Source organism: Tiliqua scincoides, chromosome 9, assembly GCF_035046505.1.
Source record: "Tiliqua scincoides isolate rTilSci1 chromosome 9, rTilSci1.hap2, whole genome shotgun sequence".
Taxonomy (NCBI): domain Eukaryota; kingdom Metazoa; phylum Chordata; class Lepidosauria; order Squamata; family Scincidae; genus Tiliqua; species Tiliqua scincoides.
This window is the reverse complement of record NC_089829.1, coordinates 6,649,467-6,672,329: the sequence shown is the minus strand read 5'-3', so window position 1 is coordinate 6,672,329 and position 22,863 is coordinate 6,649,467. Positions and strand designations below refer to the sequence as shown.

At 46.9% G+C, this 22,863-nt stretch overlaps 1 protein-coding gene across 1 annotated transcript in view; it reads left to right on the top strand.

The window, feature by feature from the left end:
- Nucleotides 1-22,863, top strand: part of NADK (NAD kinase) — a 53,513-nt gene that overhangs the window by 22,431 nt on the left and 8,219 nt on the right. The window contains exons 3-8 of the mRNA XM_066637168.1: nt 3,833-3,916; nt 16,775-16,904; nt 18,797-18,905; nt 19,294-19,379; nt 20,536-20,638; nt 22,397-22,551. Of these exons, the coding sequence (XP_066493265.1) occupies nt 3,833-3,916; nt 16,775-16,904; nt 18,797-18,905; nt 19,294-19,379; nt 20,536-20,638; nt 22,397-22,551 (667 nt within the window). The remainder of the gene's footprint in view (nt 1-3,832; nt 3,917-16,774; nt 16,905-18,796; nt 18,906-19,293; nt 19,380-20,535; nt 20,639-22,396; nt 22,552-22,863) is intronic.

The window sequence follows — 22,863 nt, the reverse complement described above, 5'->3', positions numbered from 1 at the left end:
CCAACTTAAGGTTTAACTAAGCCTTATATTCCCTGGGAGCTGTTATTGTCTTAATCCCCTTCCCCATTGCTGACCTCCCTGAGAAAATCCCCATTCCTGTAGCCAAATGCTGACCTAATCTCCATTAAATTGGCCTTCAGTGTAGTCCGATGTAACACAGATATTAAATTGCATCCCTGTTCTAATTGAACACAGGAGAAAATTGTGGGTGGTGACAATGGGTGGATGGGATGAGACTAGCCAAGGCTATGAAGTTGCTATAAAGTTGTATAGAGCAAGGGAGTCAGCAGTGAGAGCATGGAACATCACAACTGTTAACTGTGCATGCTTTTAGGATACATGCAGTGTGTGCATGTGGGGAAATACGTTGTATGTGCAAGGACCAAGCACAGTGGTCAGTGGCTCAACTCAGTGGAATGGCATGAAAACTAGAATAGGAATAAAAGTGCAAGATGATATCATTTTTATAGTGAGCAGTGGCGTTACTAGGTTTTTGCATCATTTTGCTGGGAGGCCAGCATGTCACCCCGTTTTGCCAAATTCCTGGTCCAAGCTTCACCTAGAGAACCTATGCTCACTTTAAGCTAATTAGCTCCCCTTCGTTCCCCAACGATGGCCCTAGTTCTGAACTACTGCACTGCTGGACCCCCCCCCCACCAGGGTAGCTCACCTGTTCAACCTGCAGAGGTCCTCCTTCCCACCCTCTCCTGCCAACAGCTTCTCCAGCCACCACAGCAACACCTTGACTCTCAGCAGATCTGTGTTCCACTATTTTTGCCAGGCAGCCAGTTAGCCAGTTTGTTAGTCAGTTAACTAGTCTGTGGGTCAGTTCACCAGTTTGTCGTCCATCCATCAGCCAGTGAATCAGTCAGTTTAGTCCTCTCTCCTTCGTCCATGCTCTCCTCCTCCTACCACCCACAGTCTTTCCAACTTCCAGGTGCTATTTTATACTTGAAGACCTTGTTGCCTCTACTGACTACAGCTCTGCAGCCCACCCTCTGCTAAAAGCCTAGGTTTTAACCACATGCTTCCCAGACCTGTTGAAGCGAGGGGCCACTGTTGACACCAAATAACACCCTATCTCCTTGAGGGATCTTTGCACGTTTCCATTACACGTCCCCATGATGGACCTCCTCCCATACAGTGGATGGGGCAACACCCAGCTGGTGGGCATGGTTGATATACCATCGCCCTGCCTCCACGGGTTTTTTGGCTATAACTTTTGTAAGAATATAGGTATTTCAATGTGGTTTGTCTCATTGCATTCTGAGTGAAATTACACATTGATTGATATATTGAATACCAAGATTTTTAAAAAATGTTGGCTAGTAGTGGTGTCACCCCCTGTGCACGTCACCCAGTGTCGCCTGCACACCCCCCCCCACTGATGCCACTGATAGTGAGGATAATAGTGGGGAAAGGGAACTGCAGTGCAATGCAGCGGGTTCAACAATGCAGCAGGTCAGCGGGTGCCCTTCCCTGTTGGCAGGCAGTTTGGGGGGCTGCACACCCATGGCCCCTCCCTTGGAACCACCTCTGAATGAAGCTGAGATTGTTTTCCCTAGGGAAAGGGTTCTTGAGGAATGGCTCAATGGGTGCTGGAGCAACAGCTTAGAGATGGGAGGGCAGTCAAGCACATGCTGGAGCTCTAGTGTGGGGGGAGCTCTGCCCTCTGTGCCTCTATAATAATGCTTTGATGTAAATAGTTGTACCCATAATGCTGTGGTTTTCAAACTCGCAGGGAGTTTGAATCCCGCAGTAAGTCTTTGCAGGGGGGCTCAGGGGGGCTGCAGGGGCTTGGTGCACTTGCCCAAGCCCCCTGCAGCCCCCCCGGGGGTGCGGGGAGCCTTGTGCGACCTTCGGCAGGGTTCCCTGGGTCAGGGAAGGTGACAGCGGAGCGATCGCACCCCGCTCCGCTAAACCGGAAGCAATGCGCGATCGCTCCCTTCCCCTTTTGACCGGGCTGCAGGGACTTTTGAGCTTTTGGCTGCAGGGACTTCCTCTTTTGACCGGGCTGCAGCCCAAGGGCTCCCTGCAATTCTGGGGATCACGCCGCTGCCTCCTCCCTGCCTTCTGGCTGCCCCCGCCCCTTAAGGGGAAAGGGACCAGGACCCTCAGGCTGGGGCGTCGCGACGCCCCAGTTTGAATACCACTGCCATAATGGTTTTATTTATGGGCAGGAGGTCTGGTCTGGAGGGTAGAGCCTCGGTTAGCCCAAAGATAACATCAGAAGGTCGCCAGTTCAAGGACACCGGCAGCTCCCTGAACGGCTGAGAATGGCGAGACCTTGAAGCAGCTGACAAGCCCAGCTGAGTGATTCCACCTGCTCTTGGTGGGAGCAAGAAGCGTCTTGGCTGCCCTCCATGTGAGAGATGGAGCTGGAGGCCAGAAGTGAGACCAAACCAGGAAGATCCCTTCTGAAATGTTGTCGGTTCTTGGAAGAGAGAACCTCTACGATTGTAAAAATCCCCTTGAGGGGTTTAGAAACGCCTGCCTATGTAAACTGCCTTGAATAAAGTCAGAGGAGTAATCCGATGACCAGAAAGGCGGTATATAAATACCTTGTTGTTGTTGTTATTTATTGCTGTTAATGATTTTAATGATATTATTTATTGTCTTATATATTTTAGTATAGATTGTGTAAGTTGCTTTGGGCATTTCCCTTGGGATAGGAAAGGCAGGGTATCAGTCTTTTAAATAAATAAAATAATAAATTATGTGCAGTAGCACCTGAGGGAAGGGAGTGGGAAAAATGAGGAGAAGGGATGGAAAGGAAGAGAGTGGCCTGACACCTTCCTGGGTAGTGGGGTGTGCTGGATGCAGCGGGACCAGTAGGTAGCTGAGCCCAATTCACGGTAAGCAGGTAGACTGCAGACAGTGGCCACAAGGAGTCCGCGACCCAGTTCTCAATACTTTACATTCCCAAAGAGGAGCCAATGTACAGAGGTTAATCTCATCAAAGATCTTTCTTTTGTGACTTGATGGTCCCCCTTTGCTTGTCACCAGGTTGAGCTGGGAGCCTCTGTTGTTGTTTCTTGTTTTGGTTTCTTTGCACCCCATGAAGGGTGTGGCAATGATATGTTTGACAGCTTTGGAAGCTAGTGTCTCAGTACATGTGCAAGTCTTTGATTCGATGTGGCTGTGGAGTTGGTGGAGGAAGGTACTTTGCGACTATTTACTCCCGGCCAGGAAGCTCCCAGGGTGTGGTTTTTGTGTAGTAGTTAGTAGTAGTTGGCAACCTTCAGTCTCGAAAGACTCTGGTATCGTGCTCTGAATGATGGTTCTGGCACAGCGTCTAGTGTGGCTGAAAAGGCCGATTCGGGAGTGACAATCCCTTCCACACCGGGAGCAAGTGCAGTCTGTCCCTGGTCTGTCTCCCTGGCTATGGGCCTTCCTTCTTTGCCTCTTTGCCTCAGTCTGTTGGCCAAGTGTCTCTTCAAACTGGGAAAGGCCATGCTGCACAGCCTGCCTCCAAGCAGGCCGCTCAGAGGCCAGGGTTTCCCACTTGTTGAGGTCCACTCCTAAGGCCTTCAGATCCCTCTTGCAGATGTCCTTGTACCGCAGCTGTGGTCTACCTGTAGGGCGCTCTCCTTGCACGAGTTCTCCATAGAGGTTTTTGTGTACAGGTTTGAAATTTGCTGTCCAAAGCGAGGTGCGGCCAACCATGAAATCTTTCTAAGAAGTGAAAGGCGAGGGTGCTCTTGAGTCAACTGGAGGCTTATAAAACTGTGTACATGATATCGTTTGTGTACAAGAGGCCCAGAGCAAGCTGGCACCAGTGCTGAATGCAGAAACTGACCACATAATTTCCTCTCCCCTCCCTCTTTTTCAGGAGGACACGCTCCTTGCACGGACCATGCCCAGTGACCACTTTTGGACCAAAAGCCTGCATGTTACAGAACCCCAAAACTATCATGTGAGTATTTCAGCAAACCTCCTAAGTCCATTCATCTGAGATTTTTCTCTCTTGCTCCATGTTAAAAAAAAAATACTATAAACATACAAAACAGATCAAATCTTGCAAATAGAATTACACGTGTATAGTATCTTTAAAGATTCCTATTTTGTGCAAGAGTAAAATGTTCCACTGTTGAGTTTTAACACCTGTGTGCATTAACTCTCTTGATCACAGGTGTCTCAGACATGTACTAAGAACATAAGAACAGCCCCACTGGATCAGGCCAGAGGCCCATCTAGTCCAGCTTCCTGTATCTCACAGTGGCCCACCAAATGCCCAGGGAGCACACCAGATAACAAGAGACCTGCAAGGCTTCCTGGGAATTGTAGTTAAGAACATAAGAACAGCCCCACTGGATCAGGCCATAGGCCCATCTAGTCCAGCTTCCTGTATCTCACAGCGGCCCACCAAATGCCCCGGGGAGCATTTGTACTCCAGTACTGTGGACCGATGCTTACATAAGGGCTCATAGTCATGCCCAGCCAATGCCTGATGCTGTCGGGGTCCATTACTGCTCCTCACCACTACTTGGGAAAGTAGAACCCGTGGAGATGCTTACTGGGTAGTTGTGGGGGAAGCCGTTGCAACAGCAGACCAATTCTTCCTGCTTGTGTCTACCTACAGTTCTCAGTTACCTTGTCCTTCGACGCTATGTTGGGGCATCTGGGAATTGTTAAATAGCATCAGGGAAAGAAAGAGTCCACAGCTGCCACCTGCTGGCCCCAATGCCTCCCCATTGCACCCTGGACACCTGACTGGCTTTGAGCAGCAACACTGGACCATGCTCTTCTTTCCCTCCCGTGCCATTTTCCCAATCCTACAGTCACTGCTCCCCATCATCAACGAGGAGACCAGCCAGAGGCCCAGGCCCAAATGGGGAGACGTTTTTGGGTAGCAATGGACATGCTTTAGCTATATCACCAGTGGGTTAAATTGCCTGGCTCCAGAGCACTCTGGGAAGCGGGAAGACAGCTGGCATATGCAAACTCTTTTTAGGGTATGGTGGAGCATACCAATAGGAGGGGGGTATCCTCAAGGGTTTTTACCCACAAAAGCTGGAGCTCCCACTCTTCCCAATATATAATTAAGATTATTAGACCAGATGGTATTGGTTTCTTGACATTTCATATTTGATTTCAAATACACAATAATAAGCTAATTTCACTAACGCCCGTATTGTCCTCAACCACTCATTTTTCCCAAAGTGGAGTTGCCGTCTTTTGATGTCTAGCCTGCACTGGTCTTATCACTATTGTAAATTACCATAGTGGCTCATGGCTGTTTTCAGGGTCTAATTCCACTTATAATTCATAGGGCAGACTCTGTGGGCCCAAAATGAAAATCATGAGGCTGGAAAACTTACTTTTAAGAGAGTTTTATTTTCCAAAAGCACACTGTGCTTCCACGCACCCATCAGGTATGCCCCTTGTAATTTTGGCCTCATCAGGGCTTTGATTTGAGAGATTTATACAGTCTTCTACAGCAGGGGTGCCCAAGCCCCGGCCCTGGGGCCACATGCGGCCCTCGAGGCTTCTCAATGTGGCCCTCAGGGAGCCCCCAGTATCCAATGAGCCTCTGGCCCTCCGGAGATTTGCTGTAGCCCGCACTGGCCCAACACAACTGCTCTCAGCATGAGGGCAGATGTTTGACCTCTTGCATGAGCTGTGGGATGAGGGCTCCCTCCACTGCTTGCTGTTTCATGTCTGTGATGCAGCAGAGGCAGCAAAGGAAAGGCCAGCCTTGCGTTGTGCAAGGCCTTTTATAGGCCTTGAGCTATTGCAAGACCTTCATTCATTCATACAAGTTCAACTTTAATGTATTCATTTTTGTAAACTTATGCAAATCTATTCAAATTTTAAATGTAAATTAATTCTTTTTTCCCCCCCAGCCCCTGACACAGTGTCAGAGAGATGATGTGGCCCTCCAGCCAAAAACATTAGACACCCCTGTTCTACAGAGTTGTCAGTTTTTGAAAAAGCATTTGCTAACAGTTTTCTTGCCATTGAAGGGGAAAGGCAAGTTCAGTCCATGATTTAGTGTAGGTTTCCTAACGGAGACTCAGATGCCATGTGATGCTGAGCTTGTTGTTAGATGAAATGGGTGGAATGCAGGACGATCCAATCTGGGGGTATGGTGAAGAGGAGGAGAATGCTTTCCGTGCCATTTGCTTGCTGAAAATTATCTTCCAAGCAGCTTCTTGCTGCAAGTGGTCATTTTGGGAGCAAATTGCTGCTTTAGGAGTGACTATTGAAATGAAAACAGCCTAGGGCGGTGGTTCCCTAGGACCAGCAATTTGTAGAGGCCTCTAGAGGCTGCTGCCTGATTTATGAATGCCAAGGGGTGTGGCGGTAATGGTGATTGGGCAGCAGTGCTCCCCCCACTACCAGATTGTTTAGTCCTTGATGCACATAGCCTAATCTGCCCTGTCAGTTTTGTGAACCACCAAAAATTGGGCCACTGGTGGGTTCCAGACCCACAGTTTGGGAACCACAGGCCTAAGGAGAATGTCTTCCCCCTCTATCCCACCACATTCCTGGGCCTGATTACCACATGAGTAATTTTTTACAGATAAGAAGGCCTCTTCGGTCCACTTCCACATTAAACCCTTTATTATGTTTCGAGCACAATCCTAAGATTGCACTGGGCTGGCTGAATCTCTTGCAGTGGCCCCGGGAGGGTTGCAAACATGCCGCAAAGCACGTTTGTGCCTACTCCTGTGTCAGCCGGGCAGGCGCAAGGATGTGTGCTGACCCATGGAGGCTGCATCCAGCCTCCACTGTGATGCAATGGGGTAAGTTTGCACTGGCTGAGCTTGGCTGGTGTGGTGGTTGGGGGGTGAAGGGAGGACAGGCAGGAGGCGTTTTGGATGGGGGGAGGACAGAGAGCGGGGGGTTCAGGTCTGTGCCACCTCTTCAGGTGGTGCAGATCCAATTAGACCCATTATGGTTGTAGCGGCTGTCCCTGGAGTAAGGGGAAGTGATTCCCCTTGCCCCGGGCTGAGTCGCTTTCAGCCCCAAGCTCTCACTGGATACGGGGCAAGTCTGCTGGCTTCCCCGTTCCAGCACAAGTTAGGATTGAGCTGCCAATGTCACATGTTGTCGGGGCTTGATTCTATAGTGCCCTGCCACAGTCTGCACTCCATGTAATGTTTGTGTTATCTGTTCATCTGACTGATTGATCATTTGCTCCCACACAAGGGCATACATATGATGCAGCCTGTGCAGTTGTTTCATTCCCAAATGTCGGTGTCCATATATGGCAAAGACACCTTGCCGCGCCGAAAATGGATCAGATTATGAACTTCTTGAATGGGCCATATTTAATTGCTTTGGAGCTTCCGCTGCCAGTTTCCTTATCACCGGAGTATATGGCGTGCCTGTTGGTTTATGGTGTCCTTGTTGCTTTGTGTAAAGAGTGAGTAAATGGGTGAACCCTGTTTTGGTGCAGTGCATCACCATAAATGGGAAGAAAGTATTTCAAACCTGTGGGTGCTACAGATTGCTGACCAGTGGAGGGCTGGCATCTCTGAAAAGCAAAGAAAGCAGACAGGTGTGAAACCTGGAGAGCTGGCAGTGGCTGTTTATCCCTTGACCATAAGAGGAAGTTCTGTAGGTGAATGTGGCTCAAGAAAGTGTCCTGTAGGCGGTGCCAAGTGCATTGTCATAAAAATGGATGATCATGTGGCACGCCTTTGGGAACCACTAGTTTCCAAACCAATGGAATGTGGCCATCACTTATGGTAGGAGGCGTGATCTTAAAAGCAGGCAATGGCTATTTATACCTGGGTGATCAGAAGAAGCTCTGCCGAGAACCCAACTTGGAAAGGGTTTTGGAGATGTTACTCCAGTTGTGGCACTCCCTTGCAATCCAAGAAAGGTAGGGTGGATCTGCCTTTCAGTCTTTAAAATGTCCTTAAATATGATGATTTTGCCTGGGTGTCTGCTGTACTCCGAACACAGCATCACATCAGCACATGGAGCAAATGGGAACCTAATTTAGGAAGCGTTTTTCCATTCAGATGCATTTTTTTTCTCCTTAAAGAGACATCATTTCCTGATTTTCTCAAAGTTGTCCTCCAGTTGTTCTGTGGAAGGATTGGGGTTGGCCACTGTTCCAGCAATAATCAGAATTGCCTCTCAAGGCAGGAGGGGCTTCAGAAACGTGGTTAAATGGGCAAATCTCAGACCCTTGATGATCCAGTGTTAGCTATCTACAGCAACCGGCAACAGCTCTCCTGGGATTCGAATTCAGGGGCCTTTGCGAACTGGACCTATGACAGTCTGCTGCCTGGCAACTCCTCCCTTCTCTCCTCTTTCTGTTTTCTTTCTCTGTTAGAATTGTGCTGCCAGTTCCTTCCTGCTTGCACAACTACTCCGCCTCCTTTCTTTCCTGTTAGGAAGGAAATAGGAAAAACTCCACCGTGTTATTCTGCTTTCCTTCCTTCGCAGACTGTCTACGGAGGGAGGTGTTATGTGAGCTGCTACCCTGCCCCAAGAGCTGGTCCACACTCTGCTGCCTGAAGAAGCTTTCTTCATGGTAAAGCCTGCTCTGATCTTTCCTTGCCCATACCTGGAGATGCTGCCAGGGATAGAACCTGGGACCTTCTGCATGCCATGCAGGGGCTCTCCCACTGATCTATTATTATTATTATTATTATTATTATTATTATTATTATATTAATTTATACCCCGCCTTTATGCCCAACGGGCACACAAGGCGGCTCACAACACTTTAAAAATACAACATTAAAAACAATCATTAAAAACAATTTAGAATAATTAAAAAATCTAAAAACAAACAAACCCCGTGGATTTTCATATAAAAAGCAAGAACGCCAGCCAGCCTGTCAACAATTAAAAGCTTTTTGAAATAAAAACGTCTTCGGTCTACGCCAAAACGTTAGCAACGAGGGAGCAGTTCTCAGTTCTAAGGGGAGGGTATTCCACAGTTCGGGGGCCACCACCGAGAAGGCCCTCTTCCTGGCCGCCGCCCCTCTCACATCTCTTGGTGGCGGCACAGTCAGAAGGGCCCCCCCAGATGATCTAAGAGCACAGGCAGGATTGTAGGGAAGGAGGCGGTCCCTCAAATACCCCGGCCCCGATCCGTAAAGGGCTTTAAAAGTCAAAACTAGCACCTTGAATTGGGCCCGGAACAGAACCGGCAGCCAGTGTAGCCGCCGGAGCAACGGCTCGACAGAGTCAAACCGACGTGCTCCAGCAACCACATGAGCAGCCGCGTTCTGTACTAGAGCCGTGGGAGCACCCTTGATACCTATGGCTATCATTGGAGTGCATCGATTCCTCTTTGGCTGTGGTGGCAGCTGGACTGGGTGGGTCTCAAGAAATGAGGAATGAGTGCTTTCAGCATGATGGCCTTATGCTGAGGATGGCAGGCCGGCTTGGGATAGATGCAGCAGCTCGTGTTCCTGTTTCCTCTCTGGGCTGATAGGAAATGGCTCCCCTGGCAGTCTCTCCTTCCCTGGGATGCTGTTTGTTGAACATCAGAGGAAGGGGAGCTGCCCCCCCCATCTGCAGGCCACATATTTGAGGACAAGCATGAGCCGTCACATGGTAGCATTTTAAACCTTAACGTGGGAAAATGTCATGTTTGCTGCTTGTTTCTCTGCATTTATGTCAGGATTGATTAAGACAGTCCAGCAGTGTTGGTAAGACCCCTGCTAATTGGGTAAGAGGCACTTTTTCAAATGGGTGCTCCTTTTTTTAGCAGGGGGAGAGTAACTGGCCCACCTCACCCCAGCACTGTCTGTTCTAGTGGCTGTCTGCTGGTATTCCTTGGCATCTTTTTAGATTGTGAGCCCTTTTGGGACAGGGAGCCATTTAGTTATTTGATTTTTCTCTGTAAACCACTTTGTGAACTTTTAGTTGAAAAGCAGTATATAAATACTGTTAATAATAATAATAATAATAATAATAATAATAATAATAATAAGACTCCAAAGCTCCGTTTTTAATTTTAATTTACATTTATGATAATCTTTTAAAGGGTGTATCTTCTCTGTGTTTCCTTATGTTTTTTCCCCCCCGCGCTAGTTGACATCAAAAGCTTGTCTTTGGTTTGGTTGGAAAATTGGTGGCAATCACTTTTCACAGCTGTTTTAGAACCACATGTGTATTTTCAGGGGGCTCAATGAGTGATCATTGCAATCGTGGTAAGGCAGACATTGCGTTTAAGTGAAGCTGCTTCCTGCAGAGTCAGACCGTTGACCCATCTACCAGGATTGTCTACACTGACTGGCAACTGCTCTCCAGAGTGTCAGGCAGGAATCTGCTCCACCTGTAGATTTGGTCAGGATTTGAGCTACAACCCCCCTCATTGGAACGTGAGTCAGACCTTTGATCCATCTTGCTTCGTGTTAAGGTGTAATGCACTTGTTCAGAGTGGAGTCTTTGAAACTTACTGGAAGCTGTTGTGCGTTTTTTAGGATATTGACAGAAGTTAGGACTGCTGTAGCAGTTGTGTTGAGCTGGTGTGTGTTAAGCATTGTAGGTTCTTAGGGGAGGGGTTGCAGCTCAGTGGTGGACCTGGCTTTGCGTGCTGAAGATCCCAGATGCAAGTACCTGATTACATCTCCATCTCTGTCCAAATTCCTGAAGAGATGCTGTCAGTGTAGACCAGGGGTGCCCAAACCCCGACCCGGGGGCCATTTGCGGTCCTTGGGGTCCCCCAATCTGACCTGCGGGGAGCCCCCAGTCTCCAATGAGCCCCTGGCCCACCGGAGACTTGGAGCCTGCACTGGCCCAACGGAACTATTCTCAGTGTAAGCACTGACTGTTTGATCTCTCATGTGAGCTGCGGGCCGAGCTTTCTCTCTGTTGCTTGTTGTTTCATGTCTGAAGCAGCAACAGCAATGAAGGAAAGGCTGGCTTTGCTTTCTGCAGTCCTTTTATAGGCCTTGAGCTATCACGAGACCTTCATTCATTCATTCATTCATTCATTCATTCATTCATATAAGTTCCATCTCTAATATATTCCTTTATGTAAGTTTATTCAAATTTTAAATATAAATCAATTTTTTCCCTCCAGCCCCCAGCACAGTGTCTGAGAGATGATGTGGCCCTCCTGCCAAATTTGGACACCCCTGTTGTAGACGATCCTGCATCAAGAGGGTCCAGTGATCTGACTCAATAGGCAGCAGCTTCATATGTAGCTTTGGGTGTGTCAACTGTGGACAAGGAATTGGCCTGCAGCCCTTCATTGAGTTCATAGCTGGGCTGAGACTAAAAAGAGAAGCTTCCCTTCAGTACATGTTGAAAAAAGGTAGGAAAACAAGCTTGGTTTTCAGCAGGCCTGAAGAAAAGATCTCGGGCACTCCTTTTAGAAAAAGAAAGGATGGCACCGGGTAATTGGAATTGTTTCTCAGCTGTGTTTATTTAATTCTTTTGTTGCTGTGATGGGAGAGCTGGGTAGGGAGTTGGCAGGCTTGGGCTTGCAGTTTCTCTGGGGAAAGAGGCTGGAGAAATGCAGCTTTGCCAAGAGGTCTGGAAAGATTTGGTGTGACATCAGATCCGACTGAAAGAGTGGCATCCGGACAGGCTCTGGTATCTTGCCCAGTGTGGCCTGGTGATGATTGATAACGGATCTTGATTCTGGCACAGGGAAGGGTGTTTTTTTTCTGCCAAAGGCACTTGTACTCATCCACGGGTGGCCCATCTTTGAGGCAAGGTGACACATGTTTGGAGGTGGTTTGTGGGGGAGCAAGAAACACTGCTGCTGCCACTCCCTCCAGCTGCTTCAGATGCAATCCGCATTGATCACTTTCTACCCACTGAAAGTGAGCGGAAAGTGGATTGTCTACCTCCTTACCTTGTTCCTGACAAGTTTTCTTCTAACATTGGCCCTTTTGTTGAACTAGTTTGGATGGGTGGCTTGCGTGTCAGTGCTACTTACGATAGGATATCCCTCTTTGAAGTATCCTGTGGTCAAGTCTTGTTTTGCATGTAGCAGGTTCGAAGTTTAGTTGCTGGCAGCCTCTCCAGGCAGAGTTGAAAAAGATCTTGCATTGCCTGAAACCCTGGAGAGCTGCTACCAGTCAGTGTGGACAATACTGAACCAGATGACTCAAAGTTTGACTCCAGGAAGAAGCAGCTTCATAGATGAATCGAGTCTGTCTGGGAAGACCAGTGGCTGCTCTTGTTCCCCTCTCGAGTGGACTGTAAAGCCCCCAGTTAGAACTGGGTCCAGTTCAGCTTTAAGGATTTGAAATATTTTTCTCCCGTCTTCCAGAAGGCAACACTTTTGGGTCTGTGTGTGTGTGTGGTGTCCCTCTTTGTTTGGCTAATGTTGATCTGGAAATGAAGGTGAAGAAAAAGGCAGTAAAATTGGTATTAAGCAACCAAGTCAGTGCTGCCATGAGCGGGACACTCCAAGAGAAGTCGTGGTTAATATTAGCTTGACCAGGTGCTTTCCTCTTTGGGTCCCTGCATTCAGCACTGGTACCTTTGGACATTTTTGTGCAAGTCGATGTTTTTATTTCTGTTCCTTTCCTCTTCCTCGTCTTGTGTGATTTTAAGTCGCCAAAACAAAAAAATGTGGGATGCAGGGGTCAGCCCCTTTGAAGCGTGGTAGAGGCCCTGTTCTTCCAAGAAGCCCTGACCTTGTTTGCTCTCTCCCAGCCAGCCCCCAGCAGCCAAGCGTCAGCTGTCTGACAAGGGGATGACCACACTGAGATCCCAGCTTGTGGTAACAAACTCACAGCTGCATGGGGTGATCTCTGGATTGGGATGAAGAGCAATTCGGTTTGGGGCACACTCACTTCTTTCCCTTCATGCCTATTCTCTCCCCTGCAGGGATTCATAAACCCCAGCTCTGACAAACAGCATATATTTTATAGTTCTTTTGTCGTGAGTTTACTTCCTTCCTTCTGCAGAGGAAGGATCCCGTTAGTCTGTTGGACCCAGTGCCACCCGGATGCCTTGTGACACCTTAAAGACTAACTCATTTATTTCCGCAATAGTTGTCCATGGAAGCTTATGCTGAAATTTATCTTATGGCTGTCACAAGACTCTTGGATGTATTTGTTCTTCCTTTTGAACTGCATTTTAGATGTAGGAGGGTCATTACAGCATGCCCAGTCCTTTCCCCCATGTTTGTTGCTTAAGCTGGTGAACTTTTTCTGGAGTACGTGTTTGCCTGTTTAAGGTCCTAATAAAAAGAGTTCCAAGATTGTGTCTTTTGGATTTTTTTTTCTAAAGGACCAATGAAGTACATACAATTCATTTGTCTTTGAGAAACCTGTTCAGCTTCCCTTGAAAACTCTCCAGTGTCTTTGATCCAGCTGGGATCAGAGTTTCAAAAGTTGGAAAATTCAACATGAATTCCAGGGTTCCTCCTCATGGAACCCTGGAATTCATGTTGAATTTTCCAACTTTGGAAACTTTGATCCCAGCTCTGGCTCAGATTCCTCCCCTTTGCTTGCTGGCCAGTTTTTGCAAGGGAATGAGAAAGTCTGGCAAGGATCTGTAGCGTTTCAGGGGAGGAGCTGTGGAGCACCTAGCAGGTGGGCATATGACGATTCTGCCCTGTCCTGGCAGGTGGATTCTGCAGGAACTGAGATAGAGCTAAGAATGTGTTTGGCATGCGTCAGACGCCTGGCCTGAAAGGGCAGAGGCCGTGTCTCCTCCCTCCAGCCCCAGCTTGCCCAGTGGCTGCCTCCAGTCTCCTGTACGTATTGCACACTCTCCACCCCAGAGCTTTGGGAACCCAGGGGTTAAAGGACGATACCATGTTCAACTTTGGACTTACATCATATATTTTAATCACACGCTCTTGGCAACTGAGATGCTGCCAGGGCCACTGCTCCTCCCCTGGGCCGAGCCAGGGTTGCACAATATAATGACAGCCTGTTGCGATTAGACCGGCCCAGAGGCTTTGCAGGAGGCACTTAGAGCTCCTTAATTGCCCAGCTAGACAGCAAACGTAGCCGGCATCCAGAACAGCCGGTGAGAGAGGGAGGTACTCGGTTTCTTCTCAGTGCAAAGCAGCAGTGCGTTTTTAAATGCTGCCGGCTGGCTTGAAAACTGAATATATATTTTTTAAGCGTGCACGGCTTTCAGTTCTCTTTTTCCCTATCCAGTAATTGAAAGCTATAGGTTAAATGTGTATGCTGTCCCTCTTTCTTTTTCATAAGAGGAATTTAACCCAATCCAAGATTAAGCTTGCGATAGCAAGCGTTGGTTACACGTGAAGGCACACTGAGACGTCTGGTGTTAATTAAAGCTTTTTTTATATAAGAGGATCTTATGCAAAAAAATGATCCAGAGGAACAAAAGGAATATTTAACGAATATGCTGCGTACACACTTCTTGTCCTTCTCCTCTGTTTCTTTTGTTTTGTAATCTGGCAGTTTTTGCACTCTTTCGACCTCCTTCACAGTGGACTTTTTGGCAAAACAGCTAATCTTTTCTTTTTTCTGGCCAGTCAGTCCCGTTTGTGCCTATCTCAACTCGGTCTTGTCATGTTTTGTCTGAGGTAGCAGTTAGGGCTTTAAACAGAGATTATTCCGAGGCCGTTTCTGGTGTTGGAGTTCACAGCGTGCTGTTGTCCGACTTTCAGCAAGAGCCATGAAGATTTTTCAGCGTATTGTGAGCGATCGCCCCTTCCACGGCTCCACTTGGAAGTGGTGAGTAGGATGAACAGGGGGAGAGAGAGAGAGCGCATTTGCCCACCTTGCCTTACAAGTGTACTTTTTGGGGTGGTGGGGTGAGCCTTGCAGTGGTTTGGGCTTCTTGGTAGGGAAGTGGCAGTCATTAAATGATCAGTTGTGCAAAGGGACTGGGTGGGTTGCAGGTATGGTGTTTAAGAGACTTGTGATCCTCTATACCCCTGGCAGTGGCCACCACTAATATGCCATCAGGAGAGTGCCCCGGGGGGGGGGGCGCATGGCCCCCAGCATCTTGGTGCCCAGACTAATTGTGCCCAGGTACAAACTGTTAGATCTGTTGCTTTTTTCCTGGTCGACAAAAGGTAGTTCCTCAACTTGAAACCTGTAACCCCCTGTATGGCGATGTTGTGGCTTCCTTGCTGAGTGCTGACAAATGTAAAGTCTGGCATGGGGATCTCCCATCTCTTTTAGATATTACTTCCTCCAGCACTTAAGAATCCATCCCCAAAGGAGGGCCTCTGTGCTTTGGGCTTCAATTTGGATCACTTTGCATTTTTGTTGGTAGCTGCTACTTCCCTTCCTGGAGTGTTTGTGTCCAACTTATACCTAAGTTTACCCTGCAAGCATCAGGTGTCAGGAAGGAACGGATCCGGAGCCTTCCCAAACATGAGGCCAAAGCCTGTTGGCTTTATTTATCTTTCATTTATTTCAAAAAAATTTAACCCTGTTGTTCCCTTGCCAGGGCTAATTCCCAAGGTGGCAATGAGTAGAGAGCCAAATGAGTGCTGGGTCTCTGTCTGGCATCCCTCTTCTGTGCCGGGGCCAAATATCAATTAATATTTTTTTGAGCATATGGTGCTGCCCTTCCTCCATGCTGGCCAGGGTGGCTCCATGCCCTCCCTTTTTTATCTGCATAACAAACCATTGAGCTAGATTAGAGTGAGAGAGCGACTGACCTCATGGCTATCTGGTGAACTTGGCAGTTCAAAGGGTTTGGAAACTGTCCCCCTTCTGCTGAGTTAGGACTCAATCCTATCCAACTTTCCAGCAGCTACAATGCAGCTCTATACCCCTCTATAGCTACAATGTAGCTACAATGCAGCTACAATGCATTATAGCTACAATGCAGCTACAGTGCAGCCCCTAAGCGAGGGAACAGCATCTTGTATGAATGAAAAGGGCACAGGATCCCCCTACAGTGTGTACAGGTTCTGTGGTGAATGTGGAGGGTTAGTCTGAGGACAGACACTTTTGGAAACCACAGCGCTCATTGAGTAAACCTTTGGATCAAACTGTTAAGTGATGAGAGTAATAAAATGTAATGTCTGTACAGTCCTTTCTCAATGTGCAAACTGCTTCACAAATATCAACCTGATGTCCCCCTTACAGCAACTCTGTAAGATCAGTAAGTGTTGTTATGCCCATTTTGCAGACAGGGAAGACTGAAGCTGAGAGGAAGTAGCTCCCCTAATGGTCCCCCTAGGGAGTTTGTGGCAGGGGCAAGATTGAAATCGGGGTAGTTGAAATTGACAGCGCTGTCTCTTAGTCACCAACTCAATAAATAAACAAACATAGTATTATGATTTCTGGGCATCTGTGTTGCAATGAATAGGAGAGGGAACCTAAAACAGGTTTTAACTCTGGGAACTTCCCATGTTGCAGCAAAAGAGGAAGAAATATATGTACTTACATATATAGTACGTTTTATTGCATCATAATTGATATTTTCTATGCCATTGTGAATCATGAGTCCAAAGTATTTGCTTTTGTTGGTGACACCTGTCTTGAGCGGATTGGGTGAAAATGATTTTTTGTGGAATGCCTTTGTTTCAGGATGCAGCTGAAGAAGAATCACATGTTTTAAATTCTTCCCTGTGCATACGTTAAATTCTTTCCTAGTTCCCTGCGTGTAGAAAAACAGTCTGTTGGGTTAGAAAGCCGGCTGAGCTCTCTTTCCGACAACTCTGTGTGCAAAGAATTTTTTAGATGATTTGTGGATGGAGGGGGGGCACTTAAATGTATGCCGTCTTCCACCAGCAACTTAAAGAAAAACATTAATCACTTTTTCCCACTCTAGGAAAAGCACAATCATCTTGGTCTGTGAGTGCATAAATTGGCCAATGCTCTCATCAAAGGAACATTTAACTTGGCTTTTCCAAATTTCAACCTCTCTCTTTCTGACTTCACCTCTGCAGGCACATTCAGGACCCAGCAAGCCAGCGGTTGACATGGAACAAACCTCCAAAGAGTGTCCTCGTTATCAAAAAAATTCGGGATGCCAGTCTCCTGCAGCCTTTCAAAGAACTCTGCATATATCTCTCAGAGGTAGGTGGAAATTTGGGTTAGCGATCGAGCCCTTGTTTTGTATGTAGAAGGTCTCAGGTTCAATCCCTGGCAGCTCCTCCAGGTAGGGTTGGGAAAGACTGAAGCATTGGAGAGCACCACCAATCAGCATGGGCATTACATAGCTTATGATCTGGCTTGCTCTAAGACAACTTTGCACAATCATCTGTTTATTTTCTTTGGTGCAGTAACCTAAAGTTTGGCTTCTGAAAACTCTTTGCTTTCATTTAAAAACAAAGCACATGTCCCTGGTCCTTATTGTTACAAAAATATGCTCAGAATCATGTGGGCAGCGCCTGCTGTAGTCTCCACTGAAGGAGTGGCTGAGGGTGGTACTTCAGTGTAGCTTCTCTTCCTGTCACTCAAAAAATAAGTGTGTGTGAGTAGGGAATGCAGATTTGTTTGATCTGCGTAGTTTATATAAAGACAGAGGTGTTTGAAAACAGTTTTATTTATTTTACTCAGAAGTAAACCATTGTGTTCAGTAAAACTTCGGCTGTAATTCTGTCTTACTCATCAGAAAGCAATACCTCTAGGTACAGAATTGGAATATTCTTGGTGCCGCATTTTAATTTTTCTGAGCTGATAGTAGTGCACAACCCAGCCAATTACCCTCTCGGGCATCAAGGCTCCAATTGGAGGATCTCTTGAAACTTCTTACTTGCAAATACAGTGGATCCTCATTATCTGCAGATTCGGAACCAAAAAACTGAAAGTGTCTCACAGAAGCCTCTGGGAGGCCTTCTGAGGAGTGAGGAGGCCTCCTCAGAAGGCCTCTAAGAGGCACTTCCTGTTTGCCGAGAAATTGAAAGTGCCTCTTAAAACCTTCTGAGGCATGGGGAGGCTGTGTGTGACCTCACTGTGCCCAGAATACCTCTAGACATGACCACATGGCACTTCTGACTTCCAGACGGGTCTCTGGAATAGAACCAGTGCATATGTTGGGAACTTTGTATCATAGGTGCAGTTTTCCTCTGTTCTGACACTCTCCCATTCTCACACCTCCGCCAGGTCTGCATTGTGTTTTCTACATTGTCACTGTAGCTACGGCAGACAGGAGATTTTTCCCAAGTTCCAAGTGAATGTTGGGAGATTAGCCTGAAAACGCGTTGGATTGGGCCTCCTTGATAGGAGTCATAATCCAGTCTTGTGTCCTCATGAAACTGCAATCCCCATCGCTCCTTGAAGGAAACTGACTGGTTCAACTGGTTTTACCCTCATGTCATAATGCACGTGTATTTTTTTTCCCCCTCTCCAATGGCACGGCAGAACCAGATTGCTGTGGTTTTCTCTAACCTTTTGCACATAGCAAGCTGCCTCCAACTGAGTCAGTATTGGGCCTCAGGCCATCAATCTCAGTATTGTCAACACTGATTGGCAGCAGCTTTGCAGAGTTTCAGGCAAGTACCAGCCCCACTGGGTAAAGCTGCCAGAGGTTGAACCTGGGACCTTCTGCATGCAAAATAAGCTCTCTACCACTGAGCTTTAGGGATCTTAGAGAGGGGAATCTGTCTAATTCCTGTTGAGGAAGGGATTCCACAGTTCTGCTTCCACCTCTGAGAACACCCTTGTCCTTTGTACAGCTCAATATCTGCTCAAGGTAGGCCACAGAACAGGACCTCTCATTTGACCTCAGCTGATCTTACACATAGTACACATGATGTCTCAACTTTGGTTTTCTTAATTGATGAGCTGTATCTTTACCACACCTTTAAAATTTGGCCACACTGCTGTGAAAGGGGGAAGCAGCTAAACTTGTGGGGCAGGCTTGCTGCCAGTGTTGGCACTGCTGATTGAGATGCAATTAGATGCAATTTTCCCCAGCTTGTCAAGATGTCTTAACGATTCCTATGTTTTTGCTTCTCTCCATCTAGGTCAACAACATGATCGTTTATGTTGAGAAAAAAGTGCTGGAAGACCCGGCCATTGCTCATGATGATAGTTTTGGACCAGTGAAAAAGAAATTTTGCACTTTTAGCGAAGGTAGTCACCACCTTTGGATCTAAAACTTTTCTCTTTCTTTCTTGAGAGGGGCCACCAAACCAGAGTGGATGTGCTGCTGCCAGGTTCCCTGGAATGAAAATCTCCCCCTTATATCCAAATGTGTGTGTAAAGCCTGCATTTTCTGAGTGTGGGTGGTGAGAAGAGCTACTCTGTACATGTTCAGAAGTACCCTTCATTTCAGCATCCTGTCTTTTTCCTTAAAGACGGAAGAGATGTTGCAAAATGGATATAGTCAGCAGGAGGCTGGAGCTTATGGCCCGATAGTCCCTGCAAGAGTTCTGTATTTGTTCGTTTTCATCAGTATTTCCATCCATGTTACTGACAGAATTGGTATTAACATTTTAAAAAAATGTTTTCTTGTTTTTAGACTACGATGATATCTCCAATCAGATAGACTTTATCATCTGCCTGGGAGGGGACGGGACCCTACTTTATGCCTCTTCACTCTTCCCGGTGAGCTAATAGCCAACATGTTTCTGTTGTAGTGTTTTAAGACTACAAAAGACCTTAAACATAAACACAAAACATGCAGAGAACTTGTGTATGTACTTACTATATTTTTATACCACTTTTCTAAAAATCAATCTAAAAGATTGATTAAATGAAGTGAAAGTATGAGACAAAGCACATTAAAAAATAAACAGGCCCAAGGTCCTTGCCCTTGATCTTTCCTGGTGGCCCTCTTTGGCACCACCAACTAGGTAAAAGTTTCTACTGAGGTGCCTCTGAGCTATGGTCTATGCGGCTGTGCGGACCCCTTCAGAAGCTGCTCAGTGGTGTGGTACCTTCCAGCGTTCGATGATGATGTCATATGTCATCACCAACTTCTGGTTCAGCTGAGCTCTGAGTGTCCATGTGGCTGTGCAGCTTACTGAGAACACCTGCCTCTGAGGTAGAGGAGCGGGGCTGAGCAGGTGGAAATATTTATATGTGCTAAATATCATTGTATACAACCAATGTACAATAAGACAAATTAACTGGCTAGTAAAACTAGTTAACTGCAGGCTTTGATTCCAGGGTTCAGCCTTTAGTATCTTTCCAAAACCACCAGTCTTTTCCTAAACAATCAATCGTCCTGGTTTGCATAAAGGGATAAATGGAGACTACTTGGGGTCAGGGACCTTTGGTCTAGCCATCTTTCTAGGCAAGCATTTTGGGTGGTTTGGAATGATCACTCAGTGAATGAGTCTCTGCTTGCAGGCAGTCTCAGAGAGTTTGATTCTTGGTAGCAATTAGTACTGGGAAGGACCTTCCCTCCAGAGATCAGCTGCCAATCAGTGCTAACAATCCTGACTTGGGTAGGCCAGGGTTCTGACTCAGGCAGCCTCATATAAAGGCACCTCTACTTGCTAGAGGAGGAAGTGCTTTGCTACAAAGATTGCTGTGGAAACTGCCCATTCAACCATGGAGCTTGCTGAGTGACTTTGGGCCAGTCACTATCTTTCAGCCTTGCCTACCTCACAGTGTTGTTGTGAGGGGAAAAAGGAGGGAAGGAACCATGCGTACCACCCTGAGCTTTTTGGAGGAAGGGTGGGATAGAAGTGTGGAAAATAAAGTCGCACAAAGCATTTTGCTGCTTGTGACAATCATCCTGTCTTTTTCCCGATAGGGCAGCGTGCCTCCGGTCATGGCGTTCCACCTGGGGTCGCTTGGCTTCCTGACCCCTTTCAATTTTGAGAACTTCCAATCTCAAGTTACTCAGGTTATAGAAGGTGAGTGTTTTGCGCCGACACCATAAGCCTTCGATGGGCACCTGCAGATGGAATGTTGTGCTTGGCACTTGGCTAGAGGAGCAAGTGCTCCCTGTCCAAATCCCGCCCACCTTCTCCCTTTCTGTAGTTTGTGTTAACCCTGGTTAAAGTTGATCAGGCACGACTTCACCTAAACCAGGGGTGTCAAACTCATTTCATACAGAGGGCCGAATAGCATTCATGATGCCTGCTGAGGGCCGAGAGTGATGTCATTAGGCAGGAAGTGATGTCATTAAACAGGTCATGACCAAAAATAAGCACTTTTTCTCACTTGGGAACTCATTAGCTGCAAATGATAGAGGAGGAAATATACATATCTTGATCATATTCAAGATATGGGAGAGCTCAGGTTTCAAGTAGGCTTCCTTTTCAGCAGTAACAGTATGGCTCAGCAGCTGAGAGCCTGAGGGCCAGATAAAAAGCTTCTGTGGGCTGTATCTGGCCCCCGGGCCTTATGTTTGACACCCCTGACCTAAACCATGGTGAAGGGAAACCATGGCTTGGGGGCAACAAGCATGTCATCTTATGTAAGGAGCACCAGGACATTAATATTCGTGCTAGAACTCTTTACTGGTTTTAAACTTCTTCTATTGTTTATGTTTTAGATATAGCTGTATACGGCTTCTTACTTATTTTTAAACCATTTTGTTCCACCTCTCATTCCTATTCGAGAAGCTCCAAGGCATCTTACAATGCTTGAAAACAATAAAAATATCAATGAGAAAAATTATTATTATTATTATTATTAACAGTATTTATATACCGCTTTTCAACTAAAAGTTCACAAAGCGGTTTACAGAGAAAAATCAAATAACTAAATGGCTCCCTGTCCCAAAAGGGCTCACAATCTAAAAAGATGCAAATGAATACCAGCAGACAGCCACCAGAACAGACACTGCTGGGGTGAAATGGGCCAGTTACTCTCCCCCTGCTAAAAAAAGGAGCACCCACTTGAAAAAGTGCCTCTTACCCAATTAGCAGAGGTCACAAAAATGACACAAACAAATTCATACCTAGATCCAACAGATTGGTACCAACTAATTCAGAGAGCTAAGTCCAGGTGTTAGGCTGAAACAGAGAAGTGTTCATATTCCTGTGGCATGCCAGCAGAGAGGAAGCTGTTCTGATCTCAAGAGGCAGGGAGTTCCACTGCCCTAATTTTCTGTTCTTGTGATGGGTTTTTAGTGAAATCTGCCTAGCTTTAGCCTTTGGCATAAGACAAAAACTAGTGCCTTGTAGAATCTTAAGTAGGTTCTGGTCGTGTTAAGAATATAAAACATAAAAAGAGCCCTGCTGGATTGGGCCCAAAACCCAATCTATTCAGAGATAGAGGTTCTGTTCACCTGTCAGCAAATGGTATTCATAGGTAGTGTTGCACCTGAACGTGGAGTTTCCTTTGTTGGCTGTGATTGTCAGTCATTGCTTGTCCACCATGAATGTATCTAATCCTAATAGAAGTATCAAAATTGTCCTACTGGAGCAGGCCCATCTAGTGCAGTATCCTGGTCATCCCACAGTGGCCAACCAGATGCCTTAGGGAAGGTCACTAGCGGGACATGAGGGCATGCCCTTATCCCACTGTTGCTTCCCTGCAACGGGTATTCAGAGAGATGCTGCTCTTGAATATAGAGGTTCCACGTGCATGGTGGCCGATAGTCTCCCACCAGTAGGTTTTGCCTTGGAAGAAAACTGATTTACACACGCCTTTTCCCCTTGTAGGCAATGCGGCCCTTGTACTCCGAAGCAGGCTGAAAGTGAAAGTGGTAAAAGAGCACCGGGAGAAGAAAACGATGATTCAGAATGGAATTGAGGAGAACGGACTGATGTCTCCAAGTCTAGAGAAGGAGATGTTCAAGCAAGTCATGCAGTATCAGGTGGGTTGGGGTGTGCACGTCAGGCTTTGTTTTGCTTCATAAGAACATAAGAACAGCCCCACTGGATCAGGCCATAGGCCCATCTAGTCCAGCTTCCTGTATCTCACAGCGGCCCACCCAATGCCCCAGGGAGCACACCAGATAACAAGAGACCTGCAAGGCCTCCTGGGAATTGTAGTTAAGAACATAAGAACAGCCCCACTGGATCAGGCCACGGGCCCATCTAGTCCAGCTTCCTGTATCTCACAGCGGCCCACCAAATGCCCCAGGGAGCACACCAGATAACAAGAGACCTCATCCTGGTGCCCTCCC